Here is a 21,195-nt window from a genome sequence, read left to right as displayed (position 1 = left end):
GAATTTTCATTTCCATGATACAAGGATATTACCCGATCAGCAAAAATGACACAATGAAAATGCAATATTTAAGCAATGGCGTTGTCGGTTTATTTTCTAATCAAGTGTTTGATTGTCCCTTTGGTATCTTTTACCTTTCTTATGAGAAATAGATTCTACAGCTATAACTCGTGTATTACTAAATTTCATAATAAAATTATTTGCACTTACGATCACTGACCTTCACAACTTCCTTCCGAAACTGAAAATTACAAACAACAATCTTAACTTATGTAGCAAATATAGTTTTATACTTCGTCTAAATAGTTTTGGTGTATATTGAAACCCGATGCAATGGTACCAGTAGTTGGCGTGTGAAAAATTTAAATAGATGTCATGTTTTGTTGGATATTTATTATTTCTTAGAATTATAATCTAGATAAAAATACGTGTTTCATGTTTTCAAACCCCTTAATTACAATTGACTTGCATATACCTGTTTGCAATTTGCGGAACCTTCCACTCGTCTGCCGGTTTGTCCGCTCGTCTGTCATCAGTTTCGGTTTTGTCTGTCAGCTGAATTTATAGTTTCTTGAAATAGGAAATTGTGTGAAAATCTCAGTTTTACGTATTTTGTCAAGTAATAAGTTATTATTATAAATTAACAAAAAATGGAATCATGGATATTAAGCAAAGCTTTAAGGAAGTGTTGGTCCTCGGTGCTCTTCAACATCGTAATTTATTCGGCCTTTTAAATATTTTTTTTATTAGAGCGTCACTGATGAATAGATGCATCTGAGATCAAATTGATCCAGACGTTGTTGGCTATACAACAATAACAACAACAACAATTATACTTTAATTTACGATGGTTACACAGTTAGCTATATAACTAATCTTCCCTAAGGCCCTCATTATGAGAAATCAAACAAAATGCAAACATATACATTGCATACATTAGTATAAAAAGTCAAGTATGATAATAATGTTCAATACAACTTGATCAAATGTGATGAAAAAAATACACATTCAATAAATGATTGTTATTTTGTATTTGAAAGAATTAACATTTGTACTATTTCTTAAAGGTATTGGCAAATTATTCCACAAGAATGGTCCAGAATACATAAAAGATTTTTTCAACAATTCTGTTTTTGGTTTAGGGAGTTTGAGTTTTCCTTGAACAGCATTTCTTAAGGTGTATTGGTTTCTGTCTAAAACATTATGAAACTTGTTAGTAAGATATGATGGGGCATCATTTTAAATGCACTTAAATGTCATCACTAACTTATGATATTCTATTCTCAGTTCAACTGTCATCCAGTTTAATGGTTTGAATAAGGGTGCAGAAGGAGCGAATGGGTCTGTTTCTAGAATTAATCTAGCAGCCCTCTTTTGTAATTTTAAGATCATTTTTAATCCCTCACTGCTACAACTACTCCACACTTCACAACAATAATCAATTAGTGGCAAGATATAACCATTATACAATAATTTTCTGCAGTCTAGATTTAGAAATTTTTGAATCTTTAATTATAGTAGATATAGTCTAGATGATATTTTTTAGCAGATCACATCAATTTGGTTTGTTGATGTGAGGGAAGGGTCAATTTTAATGCCTAAAAAACTTTCGCATGTGGAAGATTGTATCACTTGATTGTTAATAATCAACTCATTGGAATGTGGCAGTAAATACCAACATTCTTAAATTCAAATTCATATATCCATTAATGATTATGTACGTTTTCCCCTTTTCCTCAAATGAGATGCTTAACATGTACTCCATAAAATGGAAGTGGAAAGTTCGAAGTTCGAAATGAGTCTGTTTTATGATTTCGAACTAAAAATGTAAAATACAATTCTGACCCTTCTGTTAAATATGAACCAACATTTGTTTTGCAATAATCGCGTGCATCTAATTATCAAAATTTCGATTCTGTACATTTTGGCTTTTTGTCGCAGAACTGCATACAGGACATTCTTTGCAATTTACGTGCATAGATCTTCATTACAGTTTTAATGAATTATCATTTAAATCTAACAAGTAATATATAAAAAAAATACCAAACTCAACAGAAAATTTAAAACAGAAAGTACTTTAACAATTATCAAAATCAAAAGCTCAAATACACAAAACAACTGTCATATTCTTGACTGAAATTTCTTATCATTTCCGATTCTTTTGAACATAAAAAGTATGCAATAGACCACTTTCGAGTTCATCCGTCACCGGCAAAAACTCGTCAATTATAGACGCCTTTATGACGTCATTTACCAGATAGAGGGGCTCGCCTGTATCCCTGCACTATTTACGCTCATCAAGTGTTTTAGTGATCGTCTTTGTGCAGGATAAACTAGAAATAATGGTTGCTCTGTAGGTACTTACTGACAATTCCCTAATGACAGCAGTGTTGATGGTCAATTTTGAGAATTCAATTTCCCGAATAATTCGTACAATATAGAATTATAGTTTTCCAACCACTCGCTCAACATTGGAAGGAAGTGACGACGCCCCTAAACGCACAAATGACGATGATAAAGGCGCGTATAATTGACGAGTTTTTTCCGGTGACGGATGAACTCGAAAGTGGTCTATTGCATTGATTAAATCAAGTTCTCGTTGATAACAGTGATAAATTGTTTGTACGCCGTTACAGCATTTCAACTACGAAATTGTCATCAGGCAATCAAAAAGTAAAAACAGTCAAATAAAGTACAAAGTTAAAGATCGTTTAGGTACCCAAATCTTCCGAAAGCAAATGCAAACTACTCATGAGAAGAATAATTGACAAACTAAAAGTTAGTTTTTCGCAATTGTTTAATTTGTGAACTTTTCACTTGTAATTTTGACCGATTTTTTTCAAAACATAATTGCTGACCAGAGATGGGCCCGATTACTTTCAATGTCATTGATTAAACTACAATTACTTTGTCATTTGTACCATTAAATTAAATTAATAATGACATCATTTCTGAAAGTGTCTGATTAAATTAATGATTACATTGGCAAAGTGATTACATCTGATTACAATGAATAAAAAAAAAAACTTTTTGCATGATGTGAATGAAAAAACGTTTATTATATAACTATAGCATTTTTTAGAGTATTATATACGTGTATTATAAAATGATAACTTCAAACTTCATCTATCTAATAAACCTTAACAGTTCACTTCATACATGTACATACATGAACATTGTGTCACTGGTTACGACCCATTGTACTTTATCATCATTAATCTCTGAATTATTTTGACTTTAATTGAATATAGCTTTATAAAAAGCGTGTGCTGTTTGTCTTCTGACAAATTCTAGACTTGAATTTTTATTTGTTTCAAGGTGCAGTTTATGGGAGTTAAAATATGGATGAAATAAAGTCACCAGTTTAATCAAATTGTAAACAAAATACAAGTGCTAAAAATTATTGCATTTTACATGTCCAGTCCTATACATACAACAATTTGCTTATTATAAACAAGATATTTGTCCAACTTTGAATTAATTTTGTGCTAATTAGATAAATTATCACATGTCTGATTTATTTTTTACCATATATATTGTCCTACAGCTATACTCAGTTGTATGAGTGGCCGTTCATGTCAAAATAGTAATGGTTCCATCTAGATGCATTTTCCATCTAGATACTTGTTGAAAGCATCTAGATACTTCAATGAAGCACCTAGATACTTCAACCATGTATCTAGATGCTTCATCAAAGTATCTAGATACTTCAACGAAGCATCTAGGTACTCCAACGAAGCATCTAGGTACTTCAACGAAGCATCTAGATACTTCAACGAAGCATCTAGGTACTTCAACGAAGCATCTAGATACTTCAACGAAGCATCTAGGTACTTCAACGAAGCATCTAGATACACGGTTAAACTATCTAGATGCTTCATCGAAGTATCTAGATACACCGCACAAGTATCTAGATACTTTGTTAAAGTATCTAGATGCTTCGTAACAGTATCTAGATATATCGCAAAAGCATCTAGATGGTTAAAATCTGATATTTGATCTTAAATTGGGCGTGCTCTATCGTAATTTCAACCAATGAAATTTGCTTTTTCTCACCTTCGGGACTTTGAGAGGGAAATCTGACGTTGCCCTCCCTTTTCCTTACGATTTCATGCAAGTGGCCAACAAATAAAAATGACAAGCCTCGATAGATATCAACAATTGATGAGAAGAAGCTTGCAAAGAATTAGGGAAAGGGAAAGAAGAGAGGAAGAAAATGATGATGAAAACGACTTTGTTTCTGGGTAAATTATCTGCGATTTGATTGTACATAGACATATAAAACATGTGTAAATTTGGGAAAACCCAACTTACCTGTGTGGTTATTTATAGACGTAGTATCAATATAAACATATAAGTCTATGATATCCAGACAACTTGTAATTTCCTGCCATTTGAATGTCAACAAAAGTTTAAAAAGAGAGAAAATATTTATATGTGAAGAATGACACTATAAAAAACGATCAATCATCTTAATAAGTGATTTTTTATGCTCAAGAAGAAAAGGGGGTATGACCACAGATTTCTTTTCTCTATTAAAAGTGAACAGTGCAAAACAATTTTTCACCATGACTTCAGAAAAATGATTCTCAATATAACAACATGTAAATTTGAACTTTTTTGGAGTTTTCAGAAAAAGTGTCATCAACAGATTAATTTCATGAATGATATTGATATATGATATTGACATCATCTAAGACACAGACCATTCATCTTTTGTGGGTGTAGGTGATACATATGTTTTTTTTCTCAGAACAAACTATTTTTTTCCTCATCCTTTTAGAAAAAACAAACTATGTTTTTCAATAGCATTACAGAAAATTGACATTTTATGAAACATAATGAGTGAATTCAAATATGTTTTCCTCCTAATGGTCACTTTACTTCGAGGCAATTCGTTTGTTTTTCAATAGCAGTACAGAAACAAGACTTTTTTAATGAGCATTAGGAGTAAATTCAAATATTTTGAACTCCTTATTGTCACTTTACTAATTATCTAAAGAATACAGTCACACAGTACGTTAGCCAGAGAATTTACACCCCCAGATATTATGATCATTGTAAATTTTTATGATAGATTTCTATAATTTAAGAGGGGGGGGTCTTTTAGCAATTTTATTTCATCATCTGGGAAAGCGATAAATGCAGGGTATCTAACCCCACAGAAGATCTATAATCATGAATGGTCAGTGCCTTTAATCAAATCAAATCAAATCAAATATTTTATTGTCATATAAACTTTTAAATTACAGTTTGTGACAAACATGTATTAACACAATGAACATATATACATACATATTAAACATACACAACAAAAATAGCATCAAAATTTATAAAAAACAAACAAGCTGTTAAGAGTCCCATGCCCTCAGTTCTAATGACTTTTTCAAGAAGAATCCTAACTTATTTGTTATTCAGTTGTATGTGTTTTGAAAATTATTTATTTTTTCTTTAGATTTGCAAATTTTAGAACAAGACATGACAGCAGACCTGGGCAAACACATGCTGCAGGGGCATACAGGAGAAGGACAAATCCTGTCTATTCTTTCAAAGTAACATGTCTTGGAGGACCTGACCATACTAACGTCAGCCCCATGTTAATAAGAAGACTCAACAAATGTGGTTTAGGTACATAGTACTGTATGAATAAAAAAATATATAATGGAACTATAGGCAATTTTATAGGTTATCAGAGGTGGATTAAGAGCCCACTCCACACAATTGAAAAATGTTATAAAATTCACTGGTATTTTTGACAAAATTTGGTCAGGGCTCCTTTATCAAACTAAAAAAAAAACAAACCTTTTTTTCAAAAATGTTTTGTTTAAATAAAAACATTGAGTTAATGGGAAATTCATGAACATTCTATATAAATAAGAAGATGCGGTATCAGTGCCAATGAGACAACTCATTAGAACATTATGTTCCATTGGTCTTAGACATTTCAAATATTGTATGGTGGAGGATGAGTATGAAAAGAGGTGCCAATTGTCTTTGAAATTTTCAAAATGGCCGCCATGGATATGGCCAAATTGCTTAAAACTTCAAAGTGCTCCAAAACTTTAAAGATATGTCAAAAGACATTAATATATGTTCTTCAACGTTTGATTTTTCAAAATGGCTGTAGTTCCCCTGGCGACGTCCAGATCGTCTGGCAATGGGAAAACGGGTAGATATCCACCATTGCTCGGAATGGCAAGTCTAGTTATCATTATTATTTGATTTGGGAAAGTGTTTATCATGAACAAAACATAATTTGATAAAGAAAATACAAAAACCAAATGTCTTATAAAATTTTGTCTTTACAGGATCCAGAAAAATAGTAATATCAAGGAATGACTCTGTGATCAATTTCCAGAAAAAGATAAAGGAACTTTTTCCCAAATTAGAACATATCAATTTTGATTTTCACCAAGCAAAGATACGAGATAGACATCGCTTGGAACCTGTTAATTTCAATTCACTTAAAGACTTAAAGGCAAAAGTGAAATTCACCCTCTATGTAAAGCCTGCACAAGATATTATTAATGTGAGTACAGTAAAATATATATGTTTTAATGATATGATGTGGCCAGATGTGGTTGGACATAATTACTAATGACACAACTTGATCATAGGTAAATGAATGTTAATTCAATGAAGTATTATGTTCCAATCCATATAATTAGGGCCCCGCCAAAGGCGGTTCGCCCTATAGTGATCAGTCTGTCTGTCCGTTACAAAATCTTGTCCACTCCATATCTTTAAAACCGTTATGATTTCAAAGTTTATACTTCACATATGTATTGACCAACACTAGAGGGTGTGTCATAATGTATGTTCAACTTTGTAGGTCAAAGGTCAAGGTCAAAAACTTAGGTTTTGGTATAGAACCCCATGACCTTTGAGAAAGATCCTGTCCGCTCCATATCTCCAGAACTGTTATGATTTCAAAGTTTATACTTCACATGTATATTGACCCATACCAGAGGGTGTGTCATAATTTATGTTCAACTTTGTAGGTCAAAGGTCAAGGTCAAAAACTTAGGTTTTAGTAGGGAATCCCATAACCTATGGGAAAGATCCTGTCCGCTCCATATCTTGAGAACCATTAGGATTACAAAGTTTAGGATTACAAAGTTTGTACTTGACATGCTTATTAAGCATTAATTTTGTAGGTCAAAGGTCAAAGGTCAACATCTTACAGTTGGGAATCCTATGTCCTATGGTTAAGATTGTGTCTGTTATTGACAGCGGGCCCATAGTGATGGCTCCCATCTCACTGATATCTAGTTTTCAATGTTTTCAATGTTGAAAAGCAAATTATGTCTGTATATTACAGCTGTACTTGTAATTATGTGCCCAAACAATTTTATACCTTTGCACAACAGATACAGCAATTAAAGAAAAAAGTTGACTACTTATCTAACCAGTGTACATCACATGATCTTATTTTGACGAATTTATGTATGAAAATATGTTTATGATAAGCAATGCAAAGTATTTTATGTTGAGATATTTTTTCAAAGAATTCTGCTTTATAAATTATATAAGTGTATGGTATGATTGTCTCTGTGCATGTTTCTCTGGCTAAGTTTATGTCCATTAAGGGCTTTATCTGAATCTTTACATTATTAAATTTGATAATTCATCATGTACCTTGTATCCTAAGAAATTTCCTTATCAATTCAATCATAATTAAAAATAGTAGGCAGTTGATTAGCATTATAAATAAGATGTGGTATGAGTGCCAATGAGACAACTTTCCATCCAAGTCACAATGTTCACTCTTGTTTATATCGTTATACTATTTTTTTCATAGAATGCTGAAGGTGAATCTGACGATGAACTACCAGACATTTTCTCTTCACGAAGAGAAAGGCAATCTGGTTCCATTTTGACAGAACAAAGGGTATATATTAGTACACAACCTTAGCATTTAGTCATTTCCCATTTTATGAAAAAAGTCTTTTTTAAAATCAGTTTCAAACTCAATGACAAGCCTTTGATGATATTAAGTTGCATGTTTCAGATACACTTCAGTTGAAAACATAAAGCATGTACTTAACTTATAGTTAACATACATTGATAATTTAAAGTAAGATTTGGCAATCAATTTGCGCCTGTATTATGTTTGATGTTGATCTGTGTCTTGGATCCATCGTAAACTATTTTCAAAAATTTTCTACTCTGAAACTAATTGGCAGATTGTAACCAAACTTTGTTTGAATCAAGTATGGAAGGATCTTTACAAAAAATCCATATTTGGATCTAGGTCAACTACCCTTGGTTGAACAATATGGGTACCAGAGGATATATATATGATTTGTATCGGCTGGCTTTCCTCTGAAACTTGATAGATAGTAACCAACTTGGAAGAAATGATGTATGGAAGGTCCTTTATAAAAAATCCACCATTGATATTTTTTGGATAAACAATGTTGCCACCTAACGCCATCTTTTATTTTTATTGGTCTTTTAGTTTTCAAAGAACTTTTCATCTGAAACTTGACAGATTGTAACCTAACTATGTATATCTTCAAGTTTCCACCACAGATTTCGGATAGATAAACTGTGAACATGATTGCTGAAAATTTTGAATGGCATGTTTTTAATCATCAAATACCGTATAGCGGGTTACTTTCGCGGGGTGTTCATTTTCGCCTATTTTGGCGGGTCAGGGGAAATCGCGAAAATAAATTCCGCGAAACTTTATGCATACGTTCGATACTTTCTAATAGCTAAAGTGTTTTGTAAACTATCTATTTTTCGCGTTTGACGGATCAATAATGGTTTATTTTAATTTAAACAACATAATTGCCATAGGCCATTGTTCACTGGCTGTCAGGTGTTAATTAGTTTATTGGTTACATTATAAAATAAATAATAATTTAAGAGTGTAAGGTACGCTGTCAGGTATTTGATCCTTATCAATTAGTGTCAATTTATATAAGAGTTGCAAGTCACTCATGATAATTTCATAATCTAATTAGTACATCAAAGGTCCGGTTAATTGCGTAACTAATCAGCAATAACATTTACAAGAAGTTTATTCACCTGTGACAAATAACTATGTACCGGTGTTCTATTGATTAACTGTATCAAAATATAATCAATAAATAACACGTCTTACAGAGGTATACAATCATTTAACAATAACAATAGACCCTTGTTGTCAATTTTTACAAATTTTTTACTGCAACCATTTCAGTATCCACCAAAATATTTAATTGGGATGAAAGAATCCGCCAAAATAAAAACCGCCAAAATTTTTCGTATACTTTGTTACACCAAAATCGCGAAATTTTACACCTGCGAAAATAACTCGCTATACGGTACTATAAATTCAGAAATTATTGTGATGTTTTAATTAATTGCAAAGAAATGTGATAGGGTTTTAATCAGAATAATTTGAACTGGCATTTTGTATTTTTTTATATGAATGAAGCAGGATTTTCTAAATATTGCAAATATTAAATTTGCATTTTGGTCTTAATGACAAAAGTGCAATAATAGCTATAGATGTACACAATAATTTCTGAATTTACAGTAGCAAAAATAACCACAGATTTACACAAAATATTATATGGAAGCAAGTGAAGCTCCTGTGAGCTTCTTGATTATTTTAAGCAATGTGCCATGTGGGACTTAACATGTTTAAAAATGTGATGCATTCATATATTTTCAAAGCATGATATGATGATGTCAATGTCATACCAACACTGTAACATTACTTAACTTATAGTTAACATACATAGATAATTTAAATGAATGTAAATGATAAAATCTTGCATAAAAAAAAAAAAATTTTCAATTCATTTTTAAACTTAATGACAAGCCTATGATGATAAAAAGTTGCATGTTTCAGATACACTTCAGTTGAAAGCATGAAAGCATGTAAGTAAATTAGAAAACTAACAATATAGTAGAATTCTTATATGATTTGCATATATTCAGAAATACTTGGATGTGATTGGTCTGTTTACTCTTTGATAAACCATGTTGCCGAAACTACTTATGTTGACTATGGAAACATAAGGTTGAAGTGTATTCATGCGCCACACATGAATGGAATTTGAGGATGTTTAAGAAAAGTATAATTAAGAGAAAGAATAAATAATGTTCGTGTTTGGAATTGTATTAGAATTAAACACTTTTTTCTAGAGTTTATTGATGTGTAAACTGGGTCGCTTACTCATAAACTTCACATAAAAGTTCCTCAGACCGAGTTTACACATCAATTACCTCTAGAAAAAAACGAGTTAAATCCTATAAAAGTTTTAATAAGTTGCTAAAAAAATACAATATTGTAAATGATTTCTTAAAGTTACAATTGACTCTGGAATATGAGAATAACGGAATATATCTTTATAACAGATAATTTTAACTCATTAATTGTATTCATTATGTAGTAAAGGATATAAATGTCAAAGTTTAATGAAATCCTCTAGCATGCAAAGTACTGAATTAGTCACACATTGGAAATAGTAGGTCTCCATCATTTGTTAATTGGTTTAAAAATTGGTAGGTACAGTTTTCCATTTCTAAGAAAAGTATTTCCTAAAATGCATTTCAGGTAAAAAAACAAGACTTATCTTTACAGTAAATGAAATAAGGATGGGTTATAATAACCTGGTTATTAAACGTTTACCCATATTTATTAATTTAATTCACTTTTTTGTTATTTTGTAGACAACAGTCCCATCTGATACAACAGTCCCATCTGATACAACAGTCCAATCTGCTACAACAGTCCAATCTGCTACAACAGTCCAATCTGATACAACAGTCCAATCTGATACAACAGTCCCATTTAGTACAACTGATTCTCTACCAACTCAGAGAAATAGCACATTGTCTTTACCAGGTACCAGTGGAGCAAGTGTAAGTGTAAAACAATGAATGTGTTGGAAGATTGATGGTTTTAGCCATTTCATACAGAAATCCGTTTATTAGTGTAGCTATGTTGCATGTATGTTTTTTTATAAATGAAAACTTCAAAATGTTGCTTTATCATGTTTGATTAAGTTGCTCAGTTCACCAGGTCATGTTATTGTTATGCCTTGCCTATGATAGAGAGCATATTGTTTTCTAGTGTTTGCTTTCATCTGTTTTTCAGTATGTCCATCTGTTTGTTTGTCCATCCCATATCTGGTTAAAGTTATGTTAATGGTCACTGTTAGGAAGTTATTTTTTTAAATTGTATGTTTAATTAATTAGGGGTTTGTCCCCAACTTCAATAACAATCTAAAATGATAGTGTGCATAAGGCATAAGTGTACTGTGGAATCACCGACGCCGTCTCTCCCTCCATCTGTCTGTCCGTCTGTCTGTCCATATTTCTCCTAAGTGGAACTTCTCCTTAACGGATAGACGCATAATATTGAAGAAACTTTACACAGTTGTAGTACACAACCTGAGGATAAAAAGTAAAATAACAAAAATACCGAACTCCAAGGGAAATTCTAAATGGAAAGTCCTTAATCAAATGGCAAAAAAGGGGGTCCAATGCCGCTCAAACACATCAAACGGATGTGCATGAAGGAAAATATTTCTGGTCAGAATTATTTTAAGGGAGATAATTGATCCAGCCGTCACTTTCAACAACTTTACTTTTTAGCTACAAAAATGCAGATTAAAAAAACAATGAAATTTTATCATGTTAATAGAAAAATAGTAAATATCAGTAGCAATATTATGTGTATTTACCCAAAGTTTTATTTCCATAGGCAACTGTAACTTCTGAGATGTCAAATTCCTCATCCACTCAAAGAATCAGTACACTGTCATCACCAGATTCAAATTTAGCATCTGTAAGTTACTCTGAATGATTTGTAGATCTGACTTTAATCAATGTATAGTAGCACTCAAATTTATTATTTCTAAGGTCACACCTGTTGGACCTTTTGTTCCAAAGTGTTTTGTTGGCAAAAGATGAAATTATGTATTTTTATGATATTCTCTTGCTTTACAATATATTTATCAAATGGTAATCTTATCACATTTAAATTTCCAAATATTAATTTTTCATTTAAATATTTATTTGTCTTAGCTGAGTCAAATACAAAATTAATTTAATTGAGGCAATAATTATACCCCCCAAAAACAAAGTTTTGGGGGTATATAGGAATCACCCTGTCCGTCCGCCTGTCTGTTTGTCTGTCTGTCTGTCTGCCCATATTTCTCGTAAGCACAACTCCTCCTAAACGTATGGACCAATATTGATTAAACTTTACACATTTGTAATACACAACATGAGGATGTGCATGAAGGAAAATATTTCTGGTTGGAATTATTTCAAGGGAGATAATTGAATTTACTTAGTTTTTATATAGCTATAAATGGCAACAGGTCTTTTAAGCATAACTACTCCTAAATGGAAGAATCAATATTGATGAAACATTACACAGTTGTTGTACGCAACATGTGAATGTGCATGAAAGAGGATATTTCTGGTCAGATTTTTATCAAGAGAGATAATTGAAATTACTTAGTTTAAAGATCAAAGTATTTTGCAATAGGTCTTGTAAACTTTCCTAAATGACTGTAGCAATATTAATGAAACTTTACACAGTTGCAGTTTTATGCAATACTCTCATAATACATAATACTATCCAAGCTCATCTATGTCCACTCTTGTTAAAACTGTTTTCAAGTTCTATCTATCTTTTTAAAACCGGGAATATATATTTGCAATCAAATGAGAGTGGAAAGAGCATATAAAACTTGAAAATAATGTAAATCCTGGGATAAAAATACAATTAATAAAGTCTTTGAAAAGTATATGTATATTATAGCCAGCTGCTGAACACTTTTGCACAATTGATTTCTTTTGAAAACACTTGTCATTTGGGTAAACATGGACCAATACAAAATATTTTTGATCAGAAAGTGCTGCAAACATTTACTTAAAATTGGATTTTTAATCTTATTGTGCAACCATTTTTTCTTTCTCTAAAGAAGGATATAAAATGTTGTCATTTTTAGGGCACATCACACAGATCCAGTTTATCCAGAAATTCTAGGAGGCAAAGAAGGTCAGCTGTAGTTGCAAATGATTTTATTCATGCAGTGGTATGTCATAGTAGATCATAGTAAAAGAAAGCACAAGTCTTATTCTTCTTATTCTTCTGCAGTTGAGTATATGTCAGTGCACAATACAAGATATTTTATTGTCAGGGAGATGAATAGATACTGAGAAGATATGTCAAATGGGACTTAAAATAAAATAGCCATTACAATTTTTGGTCAACTTTCTAAACAATGTTTAAATAGTAGTTGGTGAATTAAAAAAAATGACAAAACATAAAGGCAAATTGATTAGGTGCAATTAGGTTTGAGACAGTCATTTGTTTAAAGGACATGTGTGGGCCATTTGATAAGCCATATAAAAAAATGAAAATGAAAATAAAATAAAAAACAGAATTTATATCAAATAATTTGGATCATGAATCAGTGTACTACCAATAATTCATAATTTAATACTAAATATGGTTAATAATGTAATTAACTTTAAATCTTTTACAGGTAGCCCCAGAAGCTACTAATTCTTCATCTCATAGAAGAGGTAGAGGTAGAGCCAGAGCCAGGTACCCAACAACTTCAAATGTGAGTTAAAAAAAAATTTATAGCCATTTTTAACTAAAAAATCAAAAATGTGCATAAACCGAATAGAATTTATTTTTTGAATGTTGGTATAGATGGATGTTAAGAAGTGTGTCAAGATTGTTGTAGAATCATTATTTTCAATCTTTATCATAATTATAAACAAAATATGGATTTTTTTTATATATCTACTGTTACACAATATACACCTAATAAAAAGATTGTATGATTGCAAATGAGACAAAACTCAATCCAAGATCTATAGCATTAAATATAATTAATTATTATGTCACAACATGGCTTTCAATGTGGAGCCCTGACTCACAGCGCAAAATGAATTATAAATGGCCTCAAAATGACTAGTGTAAAAAAAATCAGACTGGACATTTTTAACCAATGGCCAAATTTTTACATAGACAAAAAATATGCTCCATAGCAACAAGCGTTAACCACTAAATTACAGGCTCAGTACTTGGGACACGTACATATAGTATATATACATGTAGGTTAAAAATTATTACATAATACCCTTCCTCCTATCTGGGAGAGTGGTGTTATAACTAAACTGAAAGAACAAACATTTAAAACTCTTTTGAAAAACATCTTGACCTTGTTGTATAGTCATTGATAATTTGTATTTTTCTATGTATTGTATTTGAATTTACTCAATGCACATTTACTCCATTGTCCTTAATTTTCTATTAACTCATCAGACCTAATTACATGTTACATAAAGTTAAATCACCATTTTCAGGTTAGGGAAACTGCAACCACAATCTACCACACAGCTGGTACTCCAACAGTTTTGTTTAGAAGTAGCTCTGAACCATCTTCTGCAGAACAAGACATGACTGAACAACAACAGTCCACACCACTCATTCCCCAGTCGTTAATGGATATAACAAGGTATTATGAAATTGAATTTTATGAAAATTGTTGTGAAAATCATGCAGTTTATTCTAAACACACAATATCTGTGGAAATCAAATGTTTTGCTTAAAACTTTAAAAAAAAAACTTATAAAATAGAAAGGAAAAAATATATTTCCAGTAATTACGGGTTCTACAATGAACGTGTTTGAGAGTTATTGTCTGTTTGACCAACATTTGTTAATTATATATTTAATATATACTTCATGTAAATAAGAAGATGTGGTATGAGTGCCAATGAGACAACTCTCCATCAAAGTCACAATGTATAAAAAGTTAACAATTATTGGTCAAAGTACAGCCTTCAACACAGAGCATTAGCTCACACCGCACAGTAACTTGAAGCTATAAAGGGCCCCAAAATAACCAGTGTAACACAATTCAAACAGAAAAAACAATGGTCTAATCTATTTACAAAACGAGAAATGAGAAATATATATGAAACATACCAACAAACGACACCCACTGAACAACAGGTTCCTGACTTAGGACAGGTGCATATAATATATGCAGTGGGTTTGAACGTTTTACCAGGCGCCAACCTTCACCCTAGACCTGATACAGCAGTACAACATTACAACAATAAATGACGCACTATAAAATATTAATTGAAATGGCTTAACTCTATCAAAAACATTCATATGAATTACACAAAATACAAACACTAGAACAACGCATCTCACGACAAAGCACAAATACCACAACATGGTATGGTGTGATGAATATATTGAATGTTAAAATCATCTTCCATCATATACATTTAAATATTAATAATTGAAATCATCTGTGAATACATGCATAGCATGTTTTCCAGTTCCCACACATCTTTCTGAGGTTACCCATTTACTAGGTAAGTGTGAATGTTTAAATATTGATGGATTTTTATTCCATTATTGTAAGCCTGACAAAAAAACGAAATTAGTTTTGTAAACAATAGTATCATACTGCAATATTTGGCACCAACATATTGTTCAAATATATTTCATATTCCAAATGCATCATATTCTAAGAAATAACTTTTAAGGGAAATCAGTAGATACTGCCTCTTTAACCTCTTAAGGTTCTCTTCAACAAGTTTATATCTATTATAATGATAATGTTTTTTTATGCAACTTTAAAAAAATATTTATGTTTTTTTTTTGGATTTCAGGGATTTGGCTGCTGATGGCAGCAACACCAATTCAATTTATGAAGATATCCCAGAAGTTGGACTATTTGGAGATATTGGGTAAAATTTATTTTTAAACCTTGCAAGTTGACTTTCCAAACTCACCACTCAACTTTGTACTCATAACTCGAAAAAACAGCATTCAAATCTTGTATTTAAATAAAATACATATTTTTGTCTAATATTTATATCTTTAACTTGAAAAAGACTTAATAGCAAGCATTGTGAATTGCCAGATATGAAACCAGCCTCTTGGTACATGCAATTAATTGGATGGCACAATTTGCATAATAAAGATGTCTAATTCAATGAACTCCTTGTGAAAACAATTTAACTGTAGACACAGATCAGTGTGGATATACCAATACTGTTCCTGGACCTACGTCACTGTATATATTTGCACAATGCAAATCTGAAACAATTCCTATCATTGAAGCCAAAGAATTTTGTTGATTTGTTTTTGGTTATACAGTGAGTAGTTTAGTTTCAAAATATTGACAAAAGGAAGTTGCTGCACTGCGGATCAAAAAATTGCTCCCAAATTGTTCAATTAGCTTTGTAACAAATAAAAAATATAACCACCTTTCAAGCTATAAAATCTTTGACGAAAGTTTTAAAGATGGATTTTTAAAGATTATATTGAATATATTGTAGGCAAACAGAGTGTACAGAAAACTTCCGCCAAATGTTAAAGGATCATAAAGATTCCTTTATAAAAAATGATGCTGAAGACCCACTTCTAATGGAGGTAAGAAGGGAATCCATATTAGAAGATGCTCTAGCTGTCATCAGTGTCAGCCAAGAGGACCTCAACAGCCAATTGAGGATAGCCTTTAGTGGAGAAGAAGGTGTTGATCTTGGTGGCCTGAGAAGGGAATTTTGGAGCTTGTTTCTCTACAAGATAACCAATTCAATATATGTTACCGGTAAGTAAGAATGGCAATCAGTAAAATATAATTGAAGGAAAATTTCATTTTGACATATTTTTATGTGTTTCTAAAGACTTTGGTTAAACATTTTTAATATTGGAAGGAAAGTTATTTGATAATATTTTTTTTTAACAATTGATAATATTATAATTTGATATCCACCTCAGTCGGCTCTATGGGACATGTTTTCGGCAAATATGAAATGATGTATAATGGATACCATGTAAAGTCAAACAAAAGACTTAAAAATTTGTTTATGCTGATTCTATGTTGAGCATCATTTGAAAGTTAGAGAGTAAATAGACTTGTCAGCATTCTGTAAAAAACACGTGTCAAGTTTATGTGACATATGGCTACATGCACACTGTTACCTTGTGAACTAGCACACAACAAATCTGACTAAACATTGCAGTCATGTTCAAAATTATCCAAATAAGGCTTTGTGTACATATCATATTAATGTGTTCTCAAGAATATGCATTCAACTTGCTGAAGGAAATAAAACAGCCTTATTGTCATCATTATCAATTTATGACAAGAATATCTACCCTTTTTCTGAAGCAAATTGAGATAATTGAAATATTTTGCTTTGTTATTGGTTTAATGCTTTTGTTTTACCATGAAGTCTTAACACTTCATTGAGCATTAACTGCCTATAAATATATCCACCATATCACAATTGCCTTAGAACTTATAGAAATTCAGTGGATAATAATATAAGTATTTTTTTTAAACAACTAAAAGTATGCAGGTGTAATTGTGGTATTTTATATGCTTTCAGGCAAACCTGGACGTCAAACATTTCAGGAAAACTTTGTTGCCAGGAAGAAAAATATTTTTTTCCATTTGGGACAGCTGACAGCTTTGTCCATAATTCAAGATGGGCCAGGTCTGCCTATCTTCAGTGATATAGTCACCGACTATATATTGCTTGGGAAACCTTGCATTTTAAATGTAGACGATTTGCCAGATGGATTAAAAGATATTATTGTCATGGTATGTCTTAAAATTTTTTTTTTTTAATGAATATGACTTGTGAAAATTGTAACTCATACCCAATGTAAGCTATAGATGCCCCAAAAATTACTAATATAAAACAATTTAGACAGGACAAACCAACGGCCAGATTTAATTATAAAAAAAAATGAAAAACAAATATGCTCGACTGCAACAAGCAACAACCACTGAAATACAGGCTTGCTATTTAGGACAAGTAAAAGTGCTCATGTATCTACAGTTTTATATGTACCAGATTTGTTTTGTCTTTAAAGAATTATTAATTTCAAATTGCTTATATTCACATGCACAATTAATAAAACTGCTACAACCCTAAAAAAGAGAAACATCTGTAAAACAAAACATGACATCGAATGATCGATAAACATATAGAACCCTGCAAAAAGTAGAAGTAAGCCTTATTCCGATATCTGAATATACAAACTGCACTTTAAAAATCATGTTTTCCCTCGTCTTGTGAATATAAAAAAGAAGATTTGGTGTAATTGCCAATGAGACAACTCTTAACAAGAGACCAAATGACACAGAAATTAACAACTATAGGTTTCCATACAGCCTTCAACAATGACCAAAGCCCATACCGCATAGTCAGCTATAAAAGGCCCTGAAATGACAAATGTAAAACAATTCAAACAAGAAAACTTGCGGCCTAATTAATGTACAAATAAATGAACCTTTAACAAATATATAACACAGCAACAAACGAAAACCACTGAATTACAGGCTCCTGACTTGGGACAGGCACATACATAAATAATGTGGCGGGGTTAAACATGTTAGCATGATCCCAACCCTCCCCCTAACCTGGGACAGTGGTGTAACAGTACAACATAGAAACGAACTATAAAAATCAGTTGAAAACGGCTTAACTCATCAGATGGATACAAATAGAAATACATCTAACAAAAACAGAGTGAAAGTGGCTCAGCACTTATACATCCCAACAACAAAAAAACTATAGTACAGATCTGAGAGTACTTGCAGTTACTGACAGCTAGTTCAAAGCCAATAACAACTAATAAAAAGAAAATCATACATCTAAGACTAACTTATCAATCATTACACATCCAACAACCAATGGATTTAGTGTAAAGACGTCATAAACAGTCAGAGAAAAACACGACCTTGTGCAATGCCAAGATATAGGTATCGACGGTAGATCCATGAATGTGTATAATTTTTTTATGTATGTAACAATGATATTTAGTTTGCTTTTAATTTACTGATAACAAAATCAAAATTAAAGTCAACTGCAAGTGTTAATTATGGATGTATTTCAGATGCAAGATTGCACTTCTGATACTACTCTCCAGAACCTATACTCTGGTATGTTTGATGAGGCTGTTGATGCTGGGTTTATTATTCCAACAACAGCATTTAAAAAAAATCATGTTAACATCCTTCAAGCTGCATTGTTGGAGAGGCAGATAGGTAAATGCCAGAATGAACTTGAACAGTTTATCAAAGGTAACTAGACATTGGTTTACTACATAATAAAGTTTGGTCAATATTTAAAACCAGCCAGCTTAATTTAAGCAACCTCACATACCATATTTCTACCATATTGAAGAACATTAAAAGCTTAAAATGACCTGATTGCAAAGGTTTTTTCTGCTTCTTAGAAGTATGATTCATTTATGCTATGATTTAAAACTGTTATATTGTTTAACTAGCTTTTATTTTTGAGAAATTGAAATAAATATTGGTATTCCTTTCATGATTACTGACCATATGTCCATGGCCATGTAAGGTAGCAATCTTTTATGCAGCATCCAGAAAACGTCCCTGCACAAAGTTTGGTCAATTTTTATTTATTTTTACATCCACCTCAAAATCTAAAAATCTATAGGAACCTTTTCTCATTATTTGTTACCATTGATCCAAGTGAGGTTGAATTCCATATAGAGTGTTTGATAACAATATAATATAAGATAAGATCGACTTAATTTCAGACACGCAAGCCACCTTTTCATTATGCCTTCACAGGTAAAAACTGCTTTAAAGATTTATTGAAATTCTGACATTCTGACAGTTAAATATAGTATGTTATATCAGAGATGTAGATACCGAGATAAGAAACTTTAACAGAATACAGCCAAATCAGTCATGAAAGATTTCCGCAATATTTTTTTGTAAATACTGTACTAATAATATTACTATCGACTGTAATCACTTTCTGGGCCGCAGGAATTTACGGGATTTCACGCTCTTTCTTATCTCTGTATATATGACTCCCTATGACATATTCTCACACTGAGAAGAAATATAATAAAAATACAATTAATCACTACGGAGGATTATATGGTAATACACTGTATGTTGTTGTTAATTTTAAATTTGTAATATCAATGAATGTTATATATATATTTATTGAGGATATTTGATACAAATAAAGTTTTCTGCCAGCTGTACAGGATTCAAAATTAAAATATTTTTTTTTTTATACAGGATTAGACACTCACCAAGTATTGAGTCTATTGAGACAAGATAGGAATATAGCCAGTGGGAGGACATTATTTAGCGGGAGAGTTAAACCTCTCACAGCAAATGCTGTCCGTAATCATCTAAAATTTAATTATTCAAATGGAAATGAAGCTTTGGACCAGAGAACAACTGGGCAAGGCTTTTTAACATTTCTTCAGGCCACCAAAGGTGAGGAAATGTAGTGCCAAATTAATTATTTGATATAAGCATATAATACTGGGCTTACGTGAGGGGCAGTAGGAGGGGGTGTTTTTCCAGATAACGGCAAAATTAAACACTGCATTCTGAATTCCCGAAAACAAAAAAAATCAGTGTTTTTTTTATTCTTAAATATTTAATGCCATTGTGAACCTTATAATTTATATTGTTGTAAAAATTATTTTGGGTTTCCAAAACAGAAACATGGACTATGCCAGGGGCTTGGGTATATATTCATGAGCATTGATCACAATGCGGTTTGTTTTTATAATGTTTGTTTTCAAGATGGTAAATATTTGTTTTTTAAGCAAATGATATTTGGTATCCAATCATGATGCAAACTCGTTTAATGCACTAGAAACACACTCCAAAAATACTTACACAAATGTTAAGCACAAAATTCTTTTGAAGTTTTTTGTTTAAAAAGTGAACTTACTGAGGACCCAAGAACTTTAATGAATATTTGAATAAAATTTAAATTCTAAGGAGTAAATGAATATCAAATTAACAACTTGTTCAAAATTTTTTAAATGAGTTAAGTTCTTCAACATTTTCAAATCTACTGTTGAGCATGAATATATTTCTAGTAATTTTTTTTTTTAATTTCAACAGGAACATCCACTGTTGTAAATGGTATAAGAATAGGACCAAAGGAAGTATTGATGTGGCTGACAGGGTCAACATCAATACCAGCTATAGGCTTCCACAAACAGATAGATGTATGTTTTGGAACCAGCACATTTGTGAACACCTGTGCCTTAGCACTAACTTTGAAGGTTCAGCCGCAACTCTCACCAGCTGATGCGGTTGAACATTACACAGAAATAATTATAAACAGCCAGACATTCACTCAAGATTGACATTGATTTTACCATCCATGTGTCCGT

The 21,195-nt window shown here is 31.6% G+C and overlaps 1 protein-coding gene across 2 annotated transcripts; it reads left to right on the top strand.

Annotated features, from left to right (window-relative positions):
• Positions 1-3,581: 3,581 nt before the first annotated feature.
• Positions 3,582-21,168, top strand: LOC143083454 (uncharacterized). 2 transcript variants are annotated; one of them, XM_076259709.1, is made up of 16 exons: positions 3,582-4,244; positions 5,456-5,628; positions 6,309-6,529; positions 7,802-7,891; positions 9,848-9,876; positions 10,672-10,863; positions 11,708-11,791; positions 12,966-13,052; positions 13,506-13,586; positions 14,338-14,489; positions 15,663-15,740; positions 16,335-16,606; positions 17,391-17,605; positions 18,907-19,093; positions 20,075-20,278; positions 20,921-21,168. In XM_076259709.1, the coding sequence occupies exons 7-16, from the start codon at positions 11,726-11,728 to the stop codon at positions 21,166-21,168; spliced, it is 1,590 nt and encodes a 529-aa protein (XP_076115824.1). In that variant the 5' UTR covers positions 3,582-4,244; positions 5,456-5,628; positions 6,309-6,529; positions 7,802-7,891; positions 9,848-9,876; positions 10,672-10,863; positions 11,708-11,725. The 2 variants fall into 2 exon arrangements, with proteins under 2 accessions (XP_076115824.1, XP_076115825.1); XM_076259710.1 differs by lacking the exons at positions 3,582-4,244; positions 5,456-5,628; positions 6,309-6,529 and having other exon boundaries at positions 7,299-7,891.
• The last annotated feature ends 27 nt before the right edge of the window (positions 21,169-21,195 follow it).

The sequence above is a fragment of the Mytilus galloprovincialis genome, chromosome 7, assembly GCF_965363235.1.
Source record: "Mytilus galloprovincialis chromosome 7, xbMytGall1.hap1.1, whole genome shotgun sequence".
In the NCBI taxonomy this organism is placed as follows: domain Eukaryota; kingdom Metazoa; phylum Mollusca; class Bivalvia; order Mytilida; family Mytilidae; genus Mytilus; species Mytilus galloprovincialis.
Note: the sequence above shows the minus strand (reverse complement) of the source record. Positions and strands in the feature narration are given on the sequence as shown.